Source organism: Actinia tenebrosa, unplaced genomic scaffold (assembly GCF_029948245.1).
Source record: "Actinia tenebrosa isolate PJP-AT-01 unplaced genomic scaffold, QUT_ActTen_1.0 PGA_scaffold1__47_contigs__length_23844297, whole genome shotgun sequence".
Taxonomy (NCBI): Eukaryota; Metazoa; Cnidaria; class Anthozoa; order Actiniaria; family Actiniidae; genus Actinia; species Actinia tenebrosa.
The window spans coordinates 4921077-4941518 of record NW_028292578.1 but is presented as its reverse complement, the minus strand read 5'-3'; the positions used below and the strand labels follow the sequence as shown (position 1 = coordinate 4941518).

Below are 20442 nucleotides of genomic sequence, written 5' to 3'. Positions count from 1 at the left end.
CAGTGTCAGGGCTTCCTGTGGTTTGGAGCATGCGCAGTAGTGTGTTACTTTCCAACATGTCGTCTTACTGGAGACAAGCAGGGCTCAAGTGAGTAGCTTCTTTAACTGGATTTTGAACTTATTATTTACACTATTTATCAAACAAATTTGGTGTAAAATACTTGCCTAACTTTCATATTAACGTGTTGTATTAAAATATTCTGCGTTACTAAAACCCTTCACATATAAGATTGCATCTTAGGCAGCACATGTAAGAGTACCCGGCTAAGCAATAAAATTTTAGATAGTTCGGCTTGCAGAGATAAAACTGTCAGCTCAATAATCATATGAAAATAATGTCAGCACGAAAAAAAAAATTCTGGTAAAACGTTCAAAAGTCGTTTTTTTGAAACATTCCATAAGCTTATAATATTGTTTGTGACTTTGCTGATTGCATTGCCCATAGTCCATTTTGGGCTTGGTATGCAATATATAACATTAGCGAACGTTTTTTGAAATAGCTGTACATACACTTACCTCTTACTGTTATAAATCTCGCTGTCTGATTGGTTGGGTGTGCATGCACATGACATGCATGTACGGATTTTCTTTGGTTATTTGTTTTGGCAATACTTGCATTAGTCAAATCCATCTGGCTCCAAAGTATGTGAAAGCCCAGAGATCGAATTGGAATTTAGAAATCGATTTTTGAGGGAGGAAAGCTGGAAAACGCAAAGAAAAACCTTCAAAGCAAAGAAGAAAACCAACAAACAACTCTAGTTCCATCATAAAATTGGAATTCAGAAGCTGATTTCTATCTCTAAATATTCTTACATTTTTTAGCTATCTTAAGTATTCTGCAGTCTGTGCAAGGGTGGTCAGACGAAGCCTGAAGCCAGACTTTCAAGCTAATGCAATCAGGCAAGAGGAGTCTGCTGTAAAAGCATTCAAGTGGGAAGATGGAAAACAAATACCAACACCAAGTAAGTATAGTTTATGGTGCATACTTTATACTACTCATACTGTGGTATTATATGGTATACCATGGGATATCCCATGAGGTATTTTCTAGTATACACACAAACCTATGGACATATGATAATACAAGTGACATACCAATGTATTACATTTCTATCCCAAACCATTGAAAATGCACCTAGGCTGTCATTATACCACAGCTTTCCAGCATTCTGATTGGCTGTATTTTCAAATGGTGTGGAGACAATTTTTTCGTAATTTACCTATTACGCATGTTCTTATTTAATATCTGAGCCCATTTCACACGGCTTACTGCCTCATCTAATTGGAGACAGAGAGGTCGAGACAATAAATTATACTAAAATATTAAATAATCATTGGAGCTGTAAAACATTTAATTTAATATGACACTAAAATGTAGTCTTCTTTTCATCCTTTTCAGGGAAGATTAACCAGTAGACAAGAACCAGGAATGTGCTGTGTGTTTTATGGTGTTTGACAGCTATTTTCATTGATATTGTAAATTTTCCAACTTCAGTCTTGGTGATGAAAAGAAAAAATAAACATTTTCTGCAGTTTTGAAAGTGAAAAATGTGTCTTTTTCATAACATGTTCACAATTTGATCACAGAAGCAGGGCTTAAAATTGCTGGTCAGGTCGAAATCATTGGGCAAATTAGTTTTAGCTCTCCGTCATACCTCATTTGTGGCCCGGATAGGCCTGGTGAGTGAGGCTCATAATACTTGTAAACAATCGACAAGCTCTGGCGCCTTTTTGAATCACATGCGTGTAAATGATGTCAACGTGTTTGATTGACGGCAGTCTATTCCAAATTGCACGTCGCAATTTTTGTCTGGGGAGGCCACGTAGCAATGCAAATGGTGGTAAGCCCTGTACAAGGTATATGGTAAAAAAGAACATACCATAACATGTTAAACCATATACACTAGAGTTAAGTGTAACAGGTAAACCTTCTTACAGATCTAATGTTTATTTCTCACGCTTTACTTTAAATCTTAAATCAATTCATAACTTGCAGACACAAGACTTAATAGTACTTAATGGTACAAAATATATTTACCACTAAATATGACATTGTCAAAGTAATAATGTCTGTTTAAAAGTTTATATTTTTCTAATATTATTTCACAATTTTTTGTTGATTTATTATATTATAATTTATTGAATTATACACTTATTCCCCATCTAAATATGTTTAGCATCATTTCTCATTCTAAATTAATTGACTACTATTCTAGCCTAATGGTTAAAGTGCATACCATATATCAGTGAAAAAGTTTGTGAGAAATTGTACAAATTTAAAGTAAGTCCAGTAGGACCTCAGTAGACCATAGACCTACACAACTTTGCACTAGTTTGTACAATTTTTTTAGCTAACTTTTTCATGGATATATGGTATGTACTCTAATATCCATAAATACAAGACTCAACAAAATGGCACTACAAAGAGTAGTAAGGTATTAAGCAGAGAGCAGATTCATTCATGATCAAATACACTAATCGTAGCACTTCTATTATTCCGTAGATGTCTAACTGATGACTCTGTTATTAGGGCACACTGTTCTATTCCTAAATGAGTCAAATTTGGAAGCCCTGTTAGAATATACTCTAACCCTACCACAGTTACCGATTGACAAAGTGTGAGTGTTATTTCAGTTAGTCCACCCAAGTATTTAACTGCTTCATGTATTCCTTCATCTGTAATATTAACAGACCCAATATCAAGCTCCTCTAAGTTTTTCAGAAACATTGCACCATCCGTTAATCCTTTATTAGTTAATGGGCAATTCCCGACACCCAAAGTCCTTAGGCTTTTAATTTGTTCGCAAATAACTACGAATCCTACATCTAATATATTAGTGCTATCTAGTATTAAATGCTGCAGCTGTTTGAGAAGTTTGCCTATTATCACTGCACCTGTAGAAAAAGAAAAATGCAGTCAAATAAAATTTCAAATTTTTTCAAACCCTGAAACAACCTCTGGGCTGATCTAAGTCAGGGCACAGCTAGCTCCCTGTGCTCCTAATATTATTATTAATGGACTTGGGTAATATGATAGACAGTTTGATAAGCATGTACTGGCCAACAAACCTTTATCTGAGATCCGGTGACAGTATGAGAGGTTTAGGCTGACAAGTTGAGACATTTCCTTTGCAATCACTTCTACTGCATCATCTGTCAGTTTTCCACAGGACATCAGGTCTAAACTAGTCAGGGACTTAAGATTTCTGGCAATGTCTTTAACTCCTACATCAGTAAGCTTTGGATGACTGGACAATGTCAGAGACTCTAGATCATGAAGACCTGTTGCAATAGCCTTGATTCCATGGTCACTCACACTACAGCTACGCAGATCTAAAGTTTTCAATTTCTTTAGCCTGGTGGAGAACGTGCTAATACTGTTATCGCTTATCATGTGACTACTGAGTGTCAATGACGTGAGTTCTGGCATACAATCTGCAATGGTATTTCCTGTCTCCTTTCCAATACTCTTAATTGATCCCAAGTCAAGAAGCTTCAAATTGGGCAATTTCTTCAGTAGAGAAATAATACATAACTCAATATCTTTATCATACTTTTCATCAAAGACATCAAAAGTGAAGTATTCTAATTGGGTTAACTTTGAAATTTCATCAAACATCTCTTCAAGTTGTTCACATTCAGAGACAAAATAAAATTCTCCTCCTCCAAATGACAGCCTTTTCAGTCCGTTCAGTTTTCTAGCAGAAAACGCAATTGTTTCTCTCGTTAAAGATGGGATACCAGTAATGTCTAAGGTCTGCAGATCTAGTTGCTCAGCTACGTGTCTGATACAATCATCATCAATTTTATGGCTGTTGTTGAGATCAAGTGTCTTGATGTGTTTGAGCTTTTGTGTTATATACTGTATTCCACTGAACGTAACCCAGTCACAGCTTGCTAGTTTTAGACAAGATAGTTTAGGACAAGAATCAGACAGGGTCTTTAAACAACCATCGGTAAGTCTCTCACACCATGTTAAGTGAAGTGTCTCTAAGTATTTTAATTGCTTGATCAGGGCTTTAAATCCAACATGGGTGACATTTATACAATCTTCCAAAGCAAGACTTTTCAGTTTGTCAAACGAGCCAACCAAAGCATAATAGCTGAGTAGATTATTTGTCAATTGGCGACATCTACTAAACGATAAATGTTCCAAATTTGTTAATGACTTTAATGTTCTCTTCAGGCACTCTGCGGATAATTGTGGACAGCCTTTGATGTTCAAATGAGTCAAATTCGTGATATTGGTCAACAAGCAAGAAAAATCCTCTTCTGTTGAGCGTAGACATGTATATCTGGTTATTTTACGCGTATTTAGACTGCGTATCAAGGTATCTGATGAATTTAAAGGTAAAACAACAGTGACTTCCTTCCAAAGACGAGGCTGATACACAGTACTTCGCCAGTATCGACAAACCTTGGCTACATTTTGACGATCCGTCAAGGATAAAAAAGAAAATACATGAACTGCGATATCAGCGATAAGAGGGCCTTGTTGGAAACACATGTTATCGTCCATACCTGCACCCGATTCATATGACTATTTAATAAACTCAATCCTTCTTGATGATCGATCGATCGATTTACGCGGGAAAACCAACCCCGTTCGAAATGATACTCACTCCTCCTCTTTCTATTTGTTTGATAAGAGACTGGATCGAATTTCCTTTCCACAGGGTTCCCAGTACATCCCATGTGGCATAGGACTTGAAGCCATGGAAGAAAGGTCTTTATGTCAAGCCTCAGAACCCATGATTCATGTATATAACTTTAGGAGAGAAGCTGATGGAAAAACTTACCATTTTCATGTTCTGAAACTAGAGGAAAGTTTGTTTTTCTGGGTTGGGTCGTGTGCTAAGATGGATAACTTGTGTGTGGCCATGAACACAAAATATGTGAGTAATAATTGTTGATCAATGTTAATATATTTATCATTAATATTATATATGCCATGATGATATGGCAACCATATATCGCAAGGAAGCTTATATATTAGGCTTATTGATACCTTTTCCTATCAGGTGACTGTTGGAAGTTAATATTAAGTTACCTCAACACATGTACTGTTGTAGTACTTTATCATTTTCCTGATTGATTCCAGGATGTTTCTCCTGCTGTATCTATGTTATTGGGAAGTCAAACAGATTCAAGCTGTAATCCACTGGCACAAAGACTTGGTAAGCATTCACTAACACTATGAATTGGGGAGCCAGTCATACTTCAGACTGCTTTGCTTACATTGCTTACACCAATTGAAAGTAGGTCTTATCTGTGAACCTTGACTGACTTGTCATAGTGTACTCTTTCCTCTGGTAACCCTGTGGTTCAACTGTATCTTTTAGCCTTTCCAGCCTTTCTGGAGTTGCAGAAATGGATTGCATTACAGGGCTGTTTTGAGGGATGCTTTATGCATCAAGAAACAAACAAACAAAACAACAAAATTATTAACATTAACACAACAAAGGTTTCCTATCACTTTTCATTATTGGATCAGCAAGTGAAAAAGACCTCCATGTAGGTACTAGATCGTTGCCTAATACAAGTCACCCCATGATGCAATACTTTTTTCAACTCTGGAAAAGCTGATGATATGGTAACCTTGTTGTCCACACATACTGATTGACGTATCAAAATGAACAGCCTGAGGATAAAGTTGATAACATTAACCTGCATGTATATAAGTAGCCTGCGTAGTCCGGGGTTCCTTGTGGGTTTTGGGAAGGTTTTTGGCTTTTGGCTATGCAGGCTAGTACATATGTCAAGCTTAGTTCAATGGCAAAGACCAAGAAATTAAACGTACTTTGAAAATAATGACTTTTGTTTTTGGTTAAACATGCGACAAACGCATGATATTAATATAGATTTGTTCTTCATTATTTCAGCAAAGAAAACTCAAAAACAATGTTTTGTGAGCTTGAATCACACATTGGATGACCAGTCTCTTGGATTCATAGAACAAGCATTGATTGAAGAAATGAAGGAAAACCCTTCCAGGTTTTAATAGTCAATTTATAACATCTGACTAATGAATATCAATATTTGCAGAAGCCAGAAAACTTCAAGGACAACCAAAGATTTTTATTACTGGTTCAGAAAACATGTTTCAAGCATATATTATGTACATAGTGTATTTACAGTTTTATTACAATAAGACATGTTAGTTATATTATTAGTATTTATGATTATTTAATAATGTAACATCATGTTAGACTAAATTAATGTTTTCGAATTTAATTAAAACTTAGTTTAGATGTCAAAGCTAGTAACTAATTAGAGCCGTAAAATTTTGTTTTTATATTATTTGAAGTTTATAAAACCTTAAATATTGCCTTCTTTGTAAGGGGGTTCAATCTTATATTCAAGACATCATGTGACTGTCGTCTTGCCGTAAACTGTAATGCACTGAAGCTTGTAGGATATCTTGAATTCACTTTGGGCTTTGGTAAAGAGTTAATGATGCAATATGGTTGTTAGGCATCACCTACAGGAATGAAAGTAGATAATTAATGCCAAAAAAAAAACATTTTAAAAAACAAATGTGCATATTTTTGATAACATAATTATATAGCCATCATTGGAATTATTAGCAGGATCAATCTTGTATGCATAAATCTATCATTAAATTTCTAATGCAATTACATTTTAGTTAAATATTCAACAAATTAAATGTAAAATAAAATATGAACAAAATGAATGTACACCAAGAATCAATTTAAAGCATGTGTTGGTACACGTCCCTGAAATAATATGTAATATGGCAAATCAAGAAATGAACCAATTTACCTCAAATACCATCTGCTGGAGATTGTAACAGAATGTTGAGCCAAAAGGGTTGGTTGTGTTGGTGGATGAAGCCCTGTTGAATCATTACAGCAATTAAGTGTTTAATTTTTTTGATGTACATGTACACTTATAGAAATAACAGCAACTTATCATTATTTGACATTTGTCAAATTTAACAAGCATTATATCATCATTGGTGCATTCTGATTGGATGAGCTACTACTAAGCTTTAAGTTATAGCCTACTAGTAGCAAAAAACTAGCTATAAAAACAAAAACATTAAATTTTAATTTAATTCAAAAATAGTTTCCATCTTTATATTTGACTGACTAGTTGGATTGACCAAAACAATTAGACCTTTTGTCCTTTTGGACTAATTGCTTAATTGCTGAAATTTAAAAAACTATCATGTAGTTAATCATGTAGTTCTGTTCTTGCTATTTCAAACTCATACCTGTTTAGGACAACTGGTGCTTCCAAAGGTTTACCAAGGTAATCCTGTACACTGTCCCACTGAAGAAATGAAAAAAAGAAAGCTGATTCAAAATGTTTTCAATTAAAATAAAATAAATATGAGAAAAAATTAGTAAAGAAATTTTTCTTTAAGACAAACCTTACTACTTGGTGTCACAACCAAACAATTTTCATCTTCGAATCCTGAAACTACAAATAGAGCTCTTGCTGTTAGTTTACCAGTCCCTAGTTTGTTTATTTCTCTAAAATTACAGTGTAGACAACTGGCCATTCCTCTTTATGGAACATACTTTTTCTTGAAATTGTAATAATAAGGAAGAAGAATTACTGAATTCTAAATATAAAGAATGTACCTTTTGGCTCCCTACTGATGGGAATTTTGAAGTCACATCTCTGGTACCTATATGTTTAGAGTGCAAATAATATTAAAGTTTTTGCTTTAGCTGTATGGTAACTACTGACTTCTTCTTTTCCAACTTACATGTTAAAGTTGTAGTGGCCTGGGAAATTAGTGTGCAAGATAAACTTCTTGACTTGATGAGTGCAGGCATCAAACAAAATGTCCTACAGCAAGCAACAAATTTATGATTCAGTCACTTCAGTAGAGTATTACAGAGCTTCTCAATCACAAGCATGAAATCGTTCAATTTGCCATCATGACAAAGTAGGTTTTGGTGGATGTCAATCAATGCGTTTCCATATGACATTCCATAGGCACATGTTTTCCGAAAAATGCTGGGAAACACTTTGGTTGGCGTCCACCAAAACTCTAATTATGTCTCGAAAATGTTTTTCATGATTTCGTGCGTGTGATTGAAAATTGCTGTTAATCTAAAACTGGATTTTCAAAGGAACTGTCAAGTGCTTAAAGTAGCAGCCAGACATTGGACAATGCCCACCCAGAATTGGAGCTTGCTAGGTCAAATCTTTGCAGGTAATTTTGACCAGTAGCGTTAAGCCAGAAATGAAGTATGACCAAGCTAAAAGTAATTTGTCCTTTGATCATGACTGGCAACTGCATGATCAGCCTTTATTATAAGCCCTGCTGTGAATTCTCTAAAGCTAAAGAAAATTAATTAGTATTTTTTAAGTGAACCAACTAACCAGGCCTAAGGTGAAGTAGTTGTAGAAGTAATCAGACATTTTGGACTGCGCTAGTTTGTGTGGAGATGGTGCATGGATTCTCATCTAAAAATGTACAGATAATACTAGTTAGACTCGGAATCATGACAATTAACTATTAACCTACTGCCTCTCACCACGCTACGCATCAGTTCATACGAGTAAAATAGCTTGTTGGTTCTCTCCTGTGCTTCAAGGATTTTCTCCAGGTTCTCTGGTTTTCCTCCCTCCACAAAAATCATCTTCTAAATTCTAATTTGATCAGGAATGGAAGGCCACTGGTTTGTTAGCCAGTTTAAGTGCTACCCTTGTAAAACATGTGCAATTTGTATTTATAATATTAAGTGTAATATAATCAATAATTACATAATTTTTTTGAAGAACATTTTACCTTGTCTTCTGCTTTGTAATAAACCTTACATGGTGATCCAAGTGCACTTATCACATCCTATGTTAAGTCATTGAGATAATAAACATCATAGTTTGAATTCCATTTCTTAAGCCACTATCAGTTTTAGTCAAAAACAAGCAATATTCATTTTGTACCTGACAAGAATCTCCAAACACTACCATCCTTTCAAATGTTCTTCTTCTTAACTCTAATATCTTTCCAGGACCAGTCCCTGTGGAATTCATTAATACTATTAATAAACAATTTGTTCATTTCACATCACATTCTCCATAGCCATATATAGAATATAGTATTCTATTACCTTCAGCAACTAAGAAGAGCTTTAAACCCTTGACATCCTCATCTTCTCTTATGATCTCGACACTGTCAGCAAAGCAGTTTCCATGGAAACATTGTAAAGGGAAAGGTGGTGCCCTGACAACACCACAAAAGCAGTTAATAATAAATACAGCACTATAATAGATTAAGTGCCCTTCAGTCTACCTTGCATCAGCAATGCTATTGCCATGGTAAATGGACATGCGTGAGACAGTTGGTGATGCACCAGAGGAGAACTTAAGGGAACCCAGGCCATGTGTGTAGTATGGCTGCCGAGAAAAAAAAACATCAGGATTATAATAGAGCTGGCTAAGCAGAGTGTTTTTGAGTTGCTTCCTAATTGTTTTTACCTCAAATTTGGAATCAATTGGAAATGAAAATGACAATCCTCTGAAGTTGAGAATAAACAGCTGTAGGCTTGGATCGTAGACTGCAATAAACAAAACAACTTAATTCATTTTAATCTATGGACTTGGGTCTTGGATGGATATCAAAGGTACAGACAAAATGTTTTGGTTTGTTTTTTTGTTTTTTGTTTTTTCAATGATTATGGTTGGTGATTATGGTTGGCCAGGGGCATTGTTACATAGGAAAAGATTTTTTTTTACGAAGACGTACAGAATCATTACATGAGCAATGATAATAAATCCATTTGTGTGTCTTAAGGAATGTTGATGATGATATTGCTTGTACTCTTGTTAGCCTAACTTTTAACTGGTTAACTACCTCCTGGGTGCGTGGCTCCAAATGACATGTCAATTTGTTCAATGGTTGGCTGGACTTGAGGAGAATTGAAGTGAACTCCACTGAAATCAATATAAATAAATTGAACATAAGGTTACAAAAATGACACAACACTGCGCCTCTTCTATTGTGACTTACCAATACTTCAGTTTTACTTTGCTCATATTGTTAACTTCAATGATCTGAAATAAATAAGTAAAACAGCTTCACAACAATGACAATTTTAATAACCGTTTTCCAACTTAGATTGAATTAGATATAATTACGGCTACGATATTTACGTCAAATACGTACAAGCATCCATGAAATCATATACATACCTTGAGCCTTTGGCTAACTGAATCAAAAACCAGTCTTATACCATCGTTAGGCATATTCAAGACAAGATCCATAGCTAAAGGATTCTAAATAACAAAGCAACATACACATTAGTACTGCAGCTTGAACGTGTGACAGTAGACAAACTTGCACAGGGTAGATAACACTTACTGCCTCACTGTACATCACTTGTACTGTACGAATAGTTCGACACTGACGTTTTAGGATCTGTACACATTGAGCTACAGGCATGCCTGGCAAAACGAAAGAAACAAATTATTCTCAACCATAATCAACTGTGTTTAAAGATAGATGTATTTTATTTCTGTAGAGCCCCGTAAAGACAAAACCAAAGGCGTCCTTTTGATGATGCTCAACTCACCTAAAATAAATTCCCATTGCTCATTCCCAAGCGATCGCTCTGGAACTACCTCTAGGTCCAACATCTTGGTGTTTATTTGCGATACAAATAGTTCGATAACAATAAAAACAGGATTTAGTCAGTCATTTTTCATTTATTTTGATCCAAGAAAAAATTCTGACATCACTGCGCCATTTTGGACGTTGTTTATATGCGCGGAGCATGCAAATCGTTTATAAACTGCTGACCAAAATAATCGCATCGGTCAGTAACACTACACGGGAAGCCCAAAAATACCTAATGTATAAACTTTGGAACAGTACTGCGGAGACATCTCTCGGAATCTCTCTCGAACAATTTCATTCTTAAAATTGTCCGAGAGAAACAATCTTCGCTCAAATAAACAAATCTCGTATTACATGCAAGGATCTGGAAACATGATGTTAGATTCTTACTTTTTGATTTTTTAAACTAGGACCATACTTCCAGACATCGAGTGCTGAACCGTCGTATGGCAGCGCGAAGCATTTACGGCTACGCCGGAGATTTCGACCCCGACACCGCTATCCGAAGATTTATAGACTGATCAAGAAGCTCGGCCGAAGCCCTATAAGGGAGAGGTTAGTCGGCCCCTAGACCATGATTGATTAACCCCTTGCTATGACCAGCAAACTCAAAATCTTGATTGTGAGGCTGATGGCTTTGAAAGCATACTTCATTCCTTGCCATGTGGGATGAGTTAATAAAACTTAACGGAACGTGCATCATAGTAAATTTGATCTGGTTGATTTCATCTGACTGGGGTTTGGAGAGGGTCGTATAACGTAACTTATGACCAAACATGATAAATTTGAATGACTTCAAACCGCATTTCTACATATAGACGACATAGACACCATAGATGGCTGGAAAACAAAAGGCGCGCGGAAGGAAATATACTGCTGTAATTTACTTAATTTTCCAGTTCCCTTATAGAGTGAAGTCATTAAACCCGTGCAATAGATATTAGACTAATACACATTAGTAGACCCTAATTCAATTGTTTTCTTTTGTGTCTATTTGACTATTACACGTTGACTTGTATTTTTTATTTCACGAGTTAAATGCCTTCGTTCTATCATATAGCACACTATTTTGGTCAATTCAATCAAGGGAATGTTCTCGAACTTTATTTTTGATTTTGATATAGACTATAATATTTGGGCTCCCTGTTGATACATAGTAAGCATTCCAATGTACTTGTCCGTACAATCTTAAATCTTATTGTTATCGTTGTTTTTCTGTGTCTGCTCCTGTTCTATGGAATTCACTACCGTCTCCTCTTAGAAACACTTCATGTCTAAAAACTTTTAAGAAAGACCTTAAGACTCATTTGTTTAAACTAGCTTTTGAATTATAATTTATATATATTTTACAGCGCTTAGAGCCGACTTGTATAGGCGCTATATAAATCATATTATTATTATATTATAATGTTAAGGAGAAGTATCCCACAAGGCATAGCGGGGTGTCATAGAAACAACACAAGTGGTGGATAAACTAGGAAAAATGCTGTCATATTCTAAGAATCTTTTGATTTAACCCACATTATCTCTGTTCCTACGGGAAATATTCCACTATGTCAGGCAACGAACCCATCAGCATAGCTTCTGTCAGGGATTACATGTTAAAGAATAACAGCCAAGTTAGGAATCATGACTTGGTCACTCATTTTCGACAGCAACTCAACGACCCTGCCAACAAAAGTATTAATTTATTTGATATCTTTTATATTTATTAATCTCTTTAGGTGTTCTTTCTTACCTTTGTTCCTTTGTTTTTTGAATTTCAGATAAAGTTAGAGGCGAATTCAAAGAGATAGTACATCAATTGGCTACCGTCCAAGAAATCAATGTAAGCTGAAGACAAATATTTGACATCAACAATCCTCTTTATAACCCGCCCAAGATACTGTAGTTATTCCATTTCCTTTAAAATTATTTTTTATTTATTCTTATGTATATATATATATATATATACTGAAGGCAAGGTTAATGAATAAAAAACAGAAAGCTAATATGAGGCTAATACTGAGTAGCTATCAGGTTTTAGGTTTTGTTTTTAAAGTATTTCCTGACAAAAGCATCGAAATATTGCCCTGCTAATCAATCCTCGCCTCAGTCAACCAATTTATATTTAGCTTGGGGCAGCCATCAATAATTTACTGTTTGGTCGGAGTGATTCAATTTAACCAGAATAGATATTACTAATCCTATTGATCCTTTTCCTTTTGATTACTTTAGACTTTTTTGAGTTGTTTGGAAATCAGACTGTTAATTAACTTACTTTAGATTTAGATTGTTTACGTATCTTTTATTTGTTTTAATTTTATTAATATACTTGTAACCTATAGCATTGTATTTACATTATATGTGGGTTTGATTCTAGCAAACTATGTATAAGAATGTATATATATACAGTAAGTAACCACAAGCATCAACTAGCTGTAGGAAAGATAGGTAGGAGAAAGGTAAAAATAAACTATAACACAAGATAGTTTCAGACTATATTTTGTAAGCAACACCTATATTTCGGCTATACAAAACAGCCTTTATCAGGGTGATTGGCTGGTACAAGCACTACACATGATGATGCAAAAAGTGAGGTAATCATGAGAACTAGCACATGCGAGCCCATTTTATAATGTTAAAACTAATGCTCAAAATTTACATAATATCATGAGAACCAATGCATGCCTGTGCATTTTACAACAGTAAAACTAATGTGCATGCTCAAAATTTAAAGAATATATCATGAGAACTAACACATGATTGCGCATACCATTGTTCCATAAACTAGAATTTAAAAGTTGCTTTTTCTGAATAGTTTTAGTCAGCAAGACGTATGAATGGAAATATTATTATTGATGGTTGTTATAAATTTAGAAGTAATTAATATTTTAGACTAAACAGAGATAAGTGGTGACTTATGGTGTTATGCCAGCTGAATTGTCGTAAATCATCACTTGAAATAAGGTAAAGAATGGTATAGTTTTTTAAAAGTCACAACGCAAGTTGTAGGTATAAAACCCCGTTCATTTTATTATGGGAATTTGCACTATATAAATAGCCCTACATTGCAGGACATTGACAAGATAGGATTAGTTTATTCTATAATAGGCATTGTATAGAATCAAATTGGTTGAATATTCTAGCCAGTCACTCTTGGATAATCTTTCTCAGAATAAATAGAACATAGCTTTACTAAAATACTTTAATACGATGGACAACTATTTTATATTTTATCTTTGTTTAATGGTTATGCATCAAAAGACACATGAATATGGATACGACTTGAAGGAAGAATTGCATTCTCAAGAGATCAACATGTAGTATTAAAGGAGGAAACATGTTTGGATAGATTCAGACCATTTCAATTTCAGCAATATTTCAAATTATAAAACTTCTTATTTCCAGGGAGAGAAATATTTTGTCCTCAAGAAACCTAAAGAAGCACCAGCAGTTTTACGCAAGCCGCCCAGACAGCATACCAGTCATAAGAGCCACAATAGACCAGTATCTGGACCTCCCGTCATGAGAAACACCAAGATGTTTGAAGACATGCTGGCAAACCAGATGTCTAAAGGCCATCCTCCAGGTACTCTGGGTTCTGTGGCTGAACATGACAAGGAAAACAAGACTGGTGATGTAAGGGGTCTGTCCAAAAGCTACATGATGAAGACAGCATCTATGGATAGTATTGAGGTAAAACATGCAGCAATGCTTGCTTTAAATTGGTTTTGTTTATGTTTAGATTATCTACAGGGCTTAAAATAACAGCCAGGAACGAACAATTTCCAGCCAGAACTGGGACTTGTCATGTCACATATTTGGCTTGCCAGTGATTGTGACCTGTAACATTTAGAGAAAAAACAAGCGCTTAAAACAATGGCCTGAAAGTGAACAATGTCCGCCCAGAACTGGGACTTGTCCTGTCAAATATTTGCCTTGCCAGTCATTGCGACTTGTAACATTTAGACAAAAAAATAATTAAACACATAAAATAAGTAAACATAATTTGGCCTGTGATGATGACCCGTGACTAATTAATTGTATTAATTTTTCTTGGTCCAGTATCCTTACATAAGGATAACCCTAACCCTAAGCCTAACCTCTAAGGCCAAAGTCCCTTCCTGGACTTCCTATCTGGTAAATAACCTCATGTAACCCTAAGGCCTAAGTCCCTTCCTGGACTTCCTATCTGGTAAATAACCTCTATGTAACCCTGAGGCCTAAGTCCCTTTCTGGACATCCTATCCGGTAAATAACCTCTTTGTAACTTTAAGGCCTAAGTCCCTTCCTGGACATCCTATCCGGTAAATAACCTCTTTGTAACCCTAAGAGCTAAGTCCCTTCCTGGACTTCCTATCTGGTAAATAACCTCTATGTAACCCTAAGGCCTAAGTCCCTTCCTGGACTTCCTATCTGGTAAATAACCTCTATGTAACCCTAAGGCCTAAGTCCCTTCCTGGACTTCCTATCTGGTAAATAACCTCTATGTAACCCTAAGGCTTGGAATCAAGGGTGGTCTGCACTCACATCTCACCTCTGACTTTTTTTAGACTTATCTTTTTCACACACATAAATTTACTTACAAAATTAATACAGTCAATTGAAATAAAGTTTAAATGTAGAATAATATTGTGATAACTAGGATATGTTAAAAGATAATTAAGTCATTAGGTGTGTGTGGCTGGGGTCTGGAGTTCAATTCCTGGACTCTGCACTCTGTGTGAGTGGAGTTTCTTAAGGTTTTTCTCCAGGTTCTCTGGTTTTCCTCCCTCACAGAAACCTAACAATCTTATTTGCAAATTATTCAATCTATGAGTTAGCCATGCTTACAGATTAGATCTTCCCAGAGCTTGTTTAGGGTTTGATCTGACTTAGCCGTGCCTTTACTTAGATCAGCCAAGATATTGTTTCAGGATTTGGTCTGTGAGTTAACAGTACTTCAACTTTGATCGGCCCAGAGGTTGTTTCAGGGTCAAATCTGTGAGTTTGCCATTCCCTGACTTAGATCAGCCCAGAGGTTGTTTCAGGGTTCAATCTGTGAGTTAGCCATGCCCTGACTTAGATCAGCCCAGAGGTTGTTTCAGGGTTCTATCTGTGAGTTAGCCATGCCATAATTTTAATCATCCCAAAGCTGTTTCAGGTATTAAGAAATTTGAAGGATTTTCCAAGTATAGTTAGTACCAAGTATAGTTAGTACCATATCAAATATTGAGGATTCACAGTATATAGGATAATCAAAATTTACTATTCAGCAACACTTACAGTAGCTGTGTATTGTTCACCCTGTGTTGAATAATGCCATATGGTTTGGTAGTGCCCTGTTACAATCAGGTCTGTTGTTAAGTGCAATAGTGGAATCTGGGATGGGTATATCAAGCTTTAAATAAAGAATAACTTGTGTAGCTTAACAGCCTGGGTCTGCCGCTGACATATAAATGTCATTCTGATATGTCATTTGAATGTTATTAGTCGACAGGAAGTGGTGGTGGTAATGATGGAACAAATAGGAAAATATCAGGAGCAATGGGGAATGAGAATGAGGACAGGCTCTCACAGATCTCTGTTGATGAGTTGGTATGTAAAACACTGTTTAATCTCATGTAGTCACACTAAAATATCAAAAGAAATTCATTGGGACTTTGTTTGTTTTGTTCTTGTAGTTGGATGATCAGGAAATTGAAGGTATGACATTCAACATTATTGTCATCATCATCATCATCAATATCATCATCACCATCAATATCATCATCATCATCAATATCATCATCACCATCAATATCATCATCATCATCAATATCATCATCATCATCAATATCATCATCATCACCATCAATATCATCATCATCATCAATATCATCATCATCACCATCAATATCATCATCATCATCAATATCATCACCATCAATATCATCATCACCATCAATATCATCATCATCATCAATATCATCATCACCATCAACATCATCATCATCAATATCATCATCATCATCAATATCATCATCATCATCAATATCACCATCATCACCATCAATATCATCATCATCATCAGTTCATAATCATCATCATCATTATTATTATCATCATCATTAGTATTATGATTATTATCTATAAGTTAAATATTATCATCATTACAATTACTATTATTAACCATTGTTATCATTATCATTAAACTCCATATTGTTTTGCGGTTTAGCCTTAGCCTGTGAACTTGGCTCTCAGGGGAGGGGAGGGTAATGGGGAGGAGGAGAGGAAGGGGAGGGGGGGGGGGGAGTCTGTAAGCATCCTTTGAAGAAAACTGTTCTGTCCCCAAACTAATTAATATTCCAAGCTTGAAGGTCACACAAAGGTTTTATTTCTACCAAATGCTTACAGGAAAGGTTGTTGCTTCCTCTTCTTTTTACTGGCTTGACTCCTAGAAAATTATAAATGAAAAAAAATTAAGCTAAATACAAATAAAGCCTACTAGCTAGAGAGAACAACTGTATCTGTCGCATGATCAACCTTCATCATGTCTTTCATAGCATGAGGAAGAAGTTGAAAAATAACACTCTTAACAAATCCAGTCGAAAATACTCCAAATACATCTTTCTTGTTCGTGCTTCAATTCAACGAAATCTCAGGAAATTTCCCTATATGATTCTTCAAGGCAGAGGTAACTTCACTTCAAATTTTCTCCTTGTTGACGGATTTGTGTCAACCAGGATTGTTGGACTATGGCCATCAATAAAAAATAAAATAAATTGACCAATCAGAGCTGGATAATTTTTTTACACTGTTTTTTTTAGGAGTTGTGATATTAATAACATGTTAATAACATGTTTAAGACACAAATGAATTTGAAATTTTATGTTTTATTTTTCTGCAAATTTGTGTAAACTGTAATAAGGTAATATTTAAAACCTTTTTATAATATTGTATATTATGTGAATATATACATCACAATTATATCATACACAATGTAGACATGTGAATTTATCATTTCTTAAAGTAAGTTGCTTCCTGATAGAATTTTGAATTTTTTTGTCAATACATAAAAAATGTTTCTTTTTAAAATATAATTAGTGTAATGCTTCTGCAGGTATTTGTTTTGTTGGTGACTATTTGGCTTCCAGCCAGCCAATCAGGAGAACTCAATAACCAAGTTATTCTAAATGTTTATGGGAAATAGATCCTATTGGAATTAGTTGTCTGTTGCCTTAAATAAGGACTCAAATAGATAGAATATTAATGATTTGCTACTGTGCAGCTGCCTTGTCAAGAGCTGTTGACAAAACGTTTGGAATGGAGTACAAGATTTCTTTTTTACTTTCTGAAAAATGTTCAAAATGAAAAACGTAAATTATGTTAGGAAAGAATAATCATTATATTTATGGGAAATTCCATTGAAGAAGAGAGACAAGCTGTGATAGATGTCAAATAGTTCAGGGTCTGACCAGCAGTACCTGTAACACAATCTAATGGACTGCCTTGTTATTTATGGCAAGATCCAAACAACAAAGAAATAGTAAGGACCACAGCTGTATTGCTGGGTGTTTGAATCTGTCAACAGTCAGCCATATGCATCTTACTTCTACTGCAAGTGTGTGTCATTTGAAGTCTCCTTATTTTATATATTAATTGTATTGACTATCTTCATATATCGGTCTAAAATACTCAACACTGAGTAAATGACTTAATTGGTAAATGTATTGTTTATAACTCCAGCATATTGTGTTAAAGTCATGTACCTAACCATGACATACTGTCTTTCTCTCTGACTGGTGTATTGTGTACTTACCTTATTTAATATTATGCTCATATCTCTATGTTATCTGATTCTATTTTAAGGGTGAGATTTTATATCAAGATACTGTACACATATTATGTATAGCATAATATTTCTACAGAAAAAGTATTATGTATTAGTCAGTGTTAAGTTGACTGTGTGCAAATAGCTTCTGTTCATTGTGTTTGATATCATCTGCAAGCTGCTTTAATATCATATTGACGTTAGATGGGCTAGACGTTATACTTCCTAATATAAAATCTGACCATGTTAGCCAATATAGCTTAAAGAAATCAATTATGCTTTTTTACTTTTTAGGGGATGATCTTCTACCTACAATACAAGTAAGTCGTTTAATATGGTTATATCTGTTCTTATAGTACCTTATCATTGAATAATATCTTCAGGCAGAAAGTCTTAGATTGATGTATATGTAATTAGTAGACAAGCTGTCTTGAAGACAGAGCAGAAGAAATATATTTCCTGATTATGGAGATAAGTAAGCACTTGTAGACTACATACAGAGCTCTTAAAGAGTTTAATCATGATTGATTTTGTAATCGTTAACAGTTAGAACCAATAGAGAAAGAATGGATCTTAACGGCTGCACGAGGTAACAGAGCAAACATCATGTGTCTGTTGGAACAAGATTCAAGTTTGGCAAAGAAAAAGGTGACTAATATTATCATCATCCTCGTCATCATCATCGTCATCGTCATCAGTTTTATATTATTTATTACTAATTTACCATAATTACAATTGTTACTATTATCAATCATTAATATTATCATTATTATCCAAAAAAGAAGATATGACTAATTTATACTGTTGCCATTAAATCACTTTTCAATTCTCATTTCGCTTATTCCTTTATAAATTTGCACTCGACATGGGCTGTGTACAAGTATTTTTGTGCTGGATGTAATTCCAGTTGGGGTAGATGATTCGACACTTCGACACTTTCTGCCGAAACATGTTGAAGAAAAGTAAAAACCTCAGTTAACAAAGCGTTGTTTGTTATTTTAGAATCTTTATAAATTTCCTTTCTTTCTCAATTCTTTCTTCCCTTCTTCTTTTGTTTCTTGCTCATGTGTAGAATATGCACACTTATATTAATTGAATTTTTTTCTTTTAATATCACAGGACTTTACATCGGTAAGTAAAGCACATCCAGTTATTCATGAATACAATTTATAGATATTAAAATAAAACCATATTATTTATAATTTCTTAAGTAAAATAATTACACCTAATTACTGACACTTTTTTGCTATTTTTATTTTGTCCATTTTCTTGGATATTTTGTTATCAATAATGGATACACAGGGGGTGAGTACATACCAAGTATTAGATAAATATACAAAATAAATAGGAAATAACAGTGGCTTTTCTCATCTGCTACTGAGTTCCAATTGGAATTAAAAACTCAAGTTGATTTATGTAGAGGGAGGTAAACTGGTGAATCTGGTGAAAACCATTGAAGCACAGGAGAGAACCGTTTAGCAACCAGCATATATGACACCAAACATCAATCCTGGGATTCAAACTCTCCTTGGACCGGTTTTATAACTCCATTATTGAAAGGTTTCTTACAGGGTCACATGACTTATTGGATGCGTAAGGGACTTATATATGGGCAGACAGAAATGCATTCAATATCATGGTAGAGTAGCTGCTACTAACATAAGCTAATCAATTGTACTTTTTTCATTTTCATTTGTTTTATATTCTGGTATGGTCTCCGGGTGTATGGCTGTGCAATAGTATGTAAGTACCAAGATACAGTATATTTAACATGCAATAGTAGTGATAATCATCATTAACTTTGATAAATCCATTCATGGAGTAATCATTTAAGGCCTGAAATAATAAATACTGGTTTATGTACTTTACAGACTGCATTACACTGGGCTGCTAAACATGGTAGAGAAGACATTGTTGCTATGTTGGCTGCAAAAGGGGCAGATGTTAATGCCAAATCAGTAAGTGAAGAATACAAGCATGCATTGTGTGCCTGCAGTTATAAGGCATGCAGTAGATTGGTAGAGCAGAAAAGTGTTAGTGACCGAATATCAATCAACATGTATAACTTTCT

General features: G+C 34.8%; 5 protein-coding genes across 5 annotated transcripts; 3 read left to right on the top strand and 2 right to left on the bottom strand.

Moving 5' to 3' along the window:
* Nucleotides 1-18: 18 nt before the first annotated feature.
* On the top strand, nucleotides 19-1549 carry LOC116299543 (ATP synthase F(1) complex subunit epsilon, mitochondrial-like). The gene is made up of 3 exons (XM_089033415.1): nucleotides 19-88; nucleotides 823-962; nucleotides 1400-1549. The coding sequence occupies exons 1-3, from the start codon at nucleotides 30-32 to the stop codon at nucleotides 1414-1416; spliced, it is 216 nt and encodes a 71-aa protein (XP_088889541.1). The 5' UTR covers nucleotides 19-29; the 3' UTR covers nucleotides 1417-1549.
* Nucleotides 1550-1615: 66 nt separating this feature from the next.
* Nucleotides 1616-4519, bottom strand: LOC116299540 (uncharacterized). The gene is made up of 2 exons (XM_031708211.2): nucleotides 3070-4519; nucleotides 1616-2895 (listed from the first exon to the last, which is right to left on the bottom strand). Exons 1-2 carry the CDS (start codon nucleotides 4517-4519, stop codon nucleotides 2456-2458), a joined length of 1890 nt encoding a protein of 629 aa, XP_031564071.1. The 3' UTR covers nucleotides 1616-2455.
* On the top strand, nucleotides 4506-7086 carry LOC148909735 (proteasome assembly chaperone 4-like). Its single transcript, XM_089033414.1, has 3 exons — nucleotides 4506-4895; nucleotides 5102-5177; nucleotides 5883-7086. Exons 1-3 carry the CDS (start codon nucleotides 4506-4508, stop codon nucleotides 5999-6001), a joined length of 585 nt encoding a protein of 194 aa, XP_088889540.1. The 3' UTR covers nucleotides 6002-7086.
* LOC116299541 (phagosome assembly factor 1) lies at nucleotides 6058-10751 on the bottom strand. Its single transcript, XM_031708213.2, has 17 exons — nucleotides 10554-10751; nucleotides 10343-10425; nucleotides 10174-10257; nucleotides 9992-10035; nucleotides 9836-9915; nucleotides 9460-9539; nucleotides 9275-9378; nucleotides 9093-9205; nucleotides 8926-9002; nucleotides 8771-8827; nucleotides 8362-8445; nucleotides 7739-7821; nucleotides 7611-7657; nucleotides 7397-7446; nucleotides 7238-7296; nucleotides 6784-6856; nucleotides 6058-6481 (listed from the first exon to the last, which is right to left on the bottom strand). Exons 1-17 carry the CDS (start codon nucleotides 10615-10617, stop codon nucleotides 6428-6430), a joined length of 1236 nt encoding a protein of 411 aa, XP_031564073.2. The 5' UTR covers nucleotides 10618-10751; the 3' UTR covers nucleotides 6058-6427.
* A 1278-nt stretch (nucleotides 10752-12029) lies between these two features.
* On the top strand, nucleotides 12030-19550 carry LOC116299539 (uncharacterized). The gene is made up of 8 exons (XM_089033413.1): nucleotides 12030-12277; nucleotides 12364-12425; nucleotides 13988-14275; nucleotides 16052-16156; nucleotides 16243-16264; nucleotides 18666-18691; nucleotides 18918-19019; nucleotides 19491-19550. The coding sequence occupies exons 1-8, from the start codon at nucleotides 12151-12153 to the stop codon at nucleotides 19542-19544; spliced, it is 786 nt and encodes a 261-aa protein (XP_088889539.1). The 5' UTR covers nucleotides 12030-12150; the 3' UTR covers nucleotides 19545-19550.
* The last annotated feature ends 892 nt before the right edge of the window (nucleotides 19551-20442 follow it).